Raw genomic sequence first — 5,065 nt, 5'->3', positions numbered from 1 at the left:
CCTGAGCCAAAATCAGAGGTTGGATGCTTAACTGACTGAGCCATCCACGCACCCCTAGCTATCATATTTTCCATTTCTAATAGTTATTTTCTCATCTCAGATTGATTTCCATACCATGTTTGGTGATCCTTAGATTCCCATTTAAGAATAAAAAAAGCTCAATGGAAGTTGCCGTGATGGGCCTGGTGAATAAATGGATTTTGACAAAAGTTGCTCAGTTACAGAGCTGACTGTCTTTTAAAGGATCCTTAATTACCAGTATCTGGAGAACTTTCTTGGCAATTCTTTGTTTTGTTGGAGAGTAATTGTCTCTCCTCTCCCAGGGGCTAATACCTGGCTAGAAATGTTCTGTGAGTTAGAAAGGGGAAGCCTGGGGTTCCCACTGCTGTGTGCCAAATTTAAATAACCTCCCGTTTTCCACTCCATTACTCACTTTTTCCATCTGCCATAGTTGATATGCCTGAAAGAGGGGCATAGGCTGTTCAGTTTCTGTAGAGAATAGATTACTAGTCTCATGTCTGGGGTGGCATACTGTAGGCCAAACTCCTGTAATTCCTGGTATTTGCAACTCTTGGGTCTCCTTTGGTATTTTCTTAAAACAAACAAATGATGGTTATTTCCTTTCTGCTCTGCCTCTCTTTTTTTTAACCACCCTCTGTCTCCTTTCTATCTTCCAAAAATGTAGTTATCAGCTCTTTTCTACTGAAGTACTTCTCCCATTTTATTTGGATTTGTAGTTTTAAATCTTCTAAATCCTAGATTGTCTTTTTATGGAGGTCTTGGAAAGGAAGAGATACCTGCATATGGTTGGTCTTACATGTTCAGTTGAAAATTCCAGAGCCCATTATTTATTCACTATGATACACTGCTTTACAGTGCTACTTACTTTGGGGAGCAGTAGAGGAAGGTAGAGCAAGGACCCAGCAGAACAGAGGTTAAACTTGACAAGGAACTCCTTTTCCACTCTACAATTAGTCCTATTTCAGAGCAACTTAGTGTAAATGCTCAATCTTACACAAGATTTCTTTATTATTCTTATTCCATAGGATAATTGGATGTAAGGCATCTGGTGGACAAGTCTTAAGTGATTAGTGTCCATTTTGTTGTGCTGTATTCTCTGGGCCTAGTTAACTATGTGGTGCCATCACTTGCCTGCCCTGGGCATCCAAACGCTGCTGAAGTCCAAGCAAATAAAATCATATGTGTTCTCTGTTCTCCTGCATCAGCACCACCAGAACCATGGAGGCCTTGCCTAACACACATTACTCTGCCATTTCTGTGTGGTTGCTGATGCCCCATGTTGGTATGTGGACCTTGGACAGCAGTTTCTAGCTGGAGTTGCAAATAGGAAATTACAAGAGTTTTCCTTGCTCAGGTTTTCCCCAAGACTATTAAGATTTTGAACCTGCCGCTAGAATCAGGAACCTGGCATCTCACATCCTAATAATACTATTCCTTGACCTATTATTCATTGATAGTGGAAGATGAAAGATTAGTTCTGCTTTCTTTTCTGTTCTTTTATTTTTTTATAAGCATATCTCGTATACTCTGTATTCTATTTACGCATCACTGACAATCGTGTCCTTTGTTCTAAACTGTCCAGGCCTAGTTTAAATATGCAAAAGAAGCTGAGGAAAGTGAAAGAAGACGATAAAATGAAATGATATAAAATGACGCTTAGTATTATATCCTCTCATCGTGTCTCAGCTATTCTCAGCTATTGCATGCTCTGAGTTACACATGAGAATCAGGGCAATCTGTGAGCATATGTTACCTTTCTTAATAACACAGTATTGTACAAACACTTGCTTCTAGAGTTTTCTTCACATTAGAGTGTTCCTCATATCTTTCAACTGATGAGGATTTGCCAGTGTCTTGGTTTTTTTATCTTGCTTAGCTACGTGGGGTAGTTTGGGAGGAGATGATAAAAAGGTATTCTGCAACGTGTGTCACTTTTAAAATATACATAAAATATTGTGTCATTTATTTTAACTTAGAAGTAAATATTTGGGCGTGGCCGCCTGAAGAGATGGAAGGCCCGGCCGCCGATGCCATCCTGTCGCCCGAAGAGGAGCTGGACGGGTACGAGCCGGAACCTTTGGGGAGGCGGCCGGCGGTCCTGCCTTTGCTGGAGTTGGCGGGGGAGGCCAGCAGTGGCCCCGGCATGGACGGCTCGCTACCCTCGACGCCACCCCCGGCGGAGGAGGAGGAAGACGAGTTGTACCGGCAGTCCCTGGAGATTATCTCTCGGTACCTTCGGGAACAGGCCACAGGCGCCAAGGACGCGAACCCCCTGGGCGGGGCTCGGGCGGCCAGCCGGGAGGCGTTAGAGACCCTCCGGCGAGTCGGGGACGGGGCACAGCGCAGCCACGGGACGGCCTTCCAAGGTAAGCGGGGAGTGGCGGCGGCTGCGCTGCCTTGCTTCGCCTGCCCCGGACTCACCCAGCCGAGGTGGGTGGTCACCGAAAACAAGGCCGCGTTGAAACGACTTCGCAATCTATTTCTGAAACTAGAATTTTCTGGCCATTAGTCATTGCTTCCGCCCATCTTAATTCTTTTGGAAATGGCAGCTCTGCTGAAAGCCCGGAAAGGGTGGGATGTCAGTTTTCAACCGGGGTCGTCCTGAGTTGTATAGACCCCAGGGAGCGATGTCCCCCGCCGTGGGTGGGCAGACAAGTCACGTCCTGCTTTAGACAAAGGAGGTCGTGAGCACCTGCGTGCTTTTCTTCCTCCCAGGCATGCTTCGGAAACTGGACATCAAAAACGAGGACGATGTCAAATCGTTGTCTCGAGTGATTGTCCATGTTTTCAGTGACGGAGTAACAAACTGGGGCAGGATTGTGACTCTTATTTCCTTTGGTGCCTTTGTGGCCAAACACTTGAAGAGTATAAACCAAGAAAGCTGCATCGAACCATTAGCAGAAAGCATCACAGATGTTCTCGTAAGGACGAAACGAGACTGGCTAGTCAAACAAAGAGGCTGGGTAAGTTTGTTTTAAGGTCGAAAGGGGGTCTTCGAGTGGAAATGGAATGAAGGATTATATAGGGAAAGTCTGGGGCTATTTAACTCTTTCTATGATGCACAACTCGGGTTTCAGGCACTAACTTAGGACCTGTTTGCCTAAAGTTGATGTAAGTAGTGGGTTCACAGAGGTAGTGTGGTATGATAGTCTTGAATTGTTGCATCAAAAAATCCCAGTTTTACTGGTTGTTGAGTCTTTTGCTTTTGGTATTGTAATTCAGCTGGATGCTTCATTGGATTCAAATTATGAAAAAATAAGAATCACTTGAGGATGTTAGTAAACTACATTTCTGAGAGATGTGCCACCCCTCCCCCCCTTAATTGAATGTCTTTTGTAGCCTGGGGTAAATAATTGGTTCATTATGTTTGGGGAGAACCTTAGTTGTTTTAATTCATCTTTTCTTTATGGATAGTGTTTTTAAGTCATTGGAAACCCATACTTGAAAATGTGCTTTTCTTTTTTGTTTTCTAGGATGGGTTTGTGGAGTTCTTCCATGTAGAGGACCTAGAAGGTGGCATCAGAACTGTGCTGCTGGCTTTTGCAGGTGTTGCTGGAGTAGGAGCTGTTTTGGCATATCTAATAAGATAGCCTTTTAAGTGCAATAATTAACTTTTAAACAACCCCAGGCACCAAAACCACATATGACTGCTGTGAAAGCAAATGTATTTATGAAGTTGGACTTTGAGCTGTCCAGGCTGTAACCTCAGAGAGTTCTACTCTAGCAACGTAGAAAAGCAAGTGGCAAGAGGATTATGGCTAACAGGAATAAATACATGGGAAAAGTAGTCCCCCTTGAAGAGTCACTGTCTAAAAGAAGCAGAGCTCAGTTTCAGCAATAGGCAAACTTTGGGAGGCCATGGAGGAGGACTTTTAGATTTAGTAAAGTTGGTAGGGTTGAAGAGACTTAATTTCCTTGTCTAGAACAGGAGAGTGGCCAGTAGCCAGGCTAGTCATAGAGTCCATTAAATATGTCCACTGAATTCATTAACTTCCCATATAGTGTTAAAAGAGAAGCACTAACAATGGCATTGATCTGTATGAAATGGATTTAAGCTACAGGTGATAGAACTATGACTAGAAGCCGCAGTACTGTACAACAGTGTGAAGGAAAGCTTTTTCTCTGTAATTAGCTTTCCCAAGTATACTTCTTGAAAGTCCAAGTGCTCAGGACGTTTTTACCTGTTCTACTTTGGCTTGGTTTGAGTGGTTTAGTTTATTAGCCTAGTAATGGCCAACAATACTTGACTTAGGGTCAATAATTACAATTGCAAATGTGGGGATAGCCTCAATTTTTAAGGCAAAAACAAATTGTAAATGTATTTGTCTGTAAAAATTGTGTATATTTTTACAGAAAGTCTATTTCTTTGAAATGGAAAGGGATGAAGAGTCTCAAAATATATTAGTTTTTTTCATGCCCGTTTGAAATTTACAACTTCTGTAGTTAGGAATCTATTTCTTTTTTTTTTTTTTTTTATAAATTAATTTTTATTGGTGTTCAATTTACCAACATACAGAATAACACCCAGTGCTCATCCCGTCAAGTGTACCCCCCAGTGCCCGTCACCCATTCACCCCCACCCCCCACCCTCCTCCCCCTCCACCACCCCTAGTTCATTTCCCAGAGTTAGAAGTCTTTATGTTCTGTCTCCCTTTCTGATATTTCTCACACATTTCTTCTCCCTTCCCTTATATTCCCTTTCGCTATTATTCATATTCCCCAAATGAATGAGAACATACACGTTTGTCCTTCTCCGGTTACTGTGGCCAAGTTCAAAAAGGGTGTTGCCTGAGTTCTCCTCTGGGATTTTGATGGAATCTTGTCTCACATTTAGATCTTTCATCTATTTTGAGTTTATCTTTGTGTATGGTGCAAGAGAGTGGTCCAGTTTCATTCTTCTGCATGTGGATGTCCAATTTTCCCAGCACCATTTATTGAAGAGACTGTCTTTCTTCTAGTGGATCGTCTTTCCTCCTTTATCGCATATTAGTTGAGCATAAAGTTCAGGGTCCACTTCTGGGTTCTCTGTTCTGTTCCATTGATC

The 5,065-nt window shown here is 42.8% G+C and overlaps 1 protein-coding gene across 1 annotated transcript; it reads left to right on the top strand.

The window, feature by feature from the left end:
• The first annotated feature begins 1,239 nt into the window (after positions 1–1,239).
• Positions 1,240–3,698, top strand: LOC129512679 (induced myeloid leukemia cell differentiation protein Mcl-1 homolog). Its single transcript, XM_055330217.1, has 4 exons — positions 1,240–1,303; positions 1,998–2,387; positions 2,737–2,984; positions 3,495–3,698. The coding sequence occupies exons 1-4, from the start codon at positions 1,240–1,242 to the stop codon at positions 3,609–3,611; spliced, it is 819 nt and encodes a 272-aa protein (XP_055186192.1). The 3' UTR covers positions 3,612–3,698.
• The last annotated feature ends 1,367 nt before the right edge of the window (positions 3,699–5,065 follow it).

The sequence above is a fragment of the Nyctereutes procyonoides genome, unplaced genomic scaffold (genome assembly GCF_905146905.1).
Source record: "Nyctereutes procyonoides isolate TBG_1078 unplaced genomic scaffold, NYPRO_anot_genome, whole genome shotgun sequence".
Taxonomy (NCBI): domain Eukaryota; kingdom Metazoa; phylum Chordata; class Mammalia; order Carnivora; family Canidae; genus Nyctereutes; species Nyctereutes procyonoides.
This window is presented reverse-complemented; position numbering and strand designations above follow the sequence as displayed.

Coding starts and splice junctions, on each gene's coding strand:
- LOC129512679 (XM_055330217.1), top strand. CDS start 1,240: ATGGAGGCCTTGCCTAACACACATTACTCTGCCATTTCTGTGTGGTTG. Junction 1,304..1,997: donor GTTGCTGATGCCCCATGTTG/GTATGTGGACCT, acceptor ATTTTAACTTAG/AAGTAAATATTTGGGCGTGG. Junction 2,985..3,494: donor TAGTCAAACAAAGAGGCTGG/GTAAGTTTGTTT, acceptor TTTGTTTTCTAG/GATGGGTTTGTGGAGTTCTT.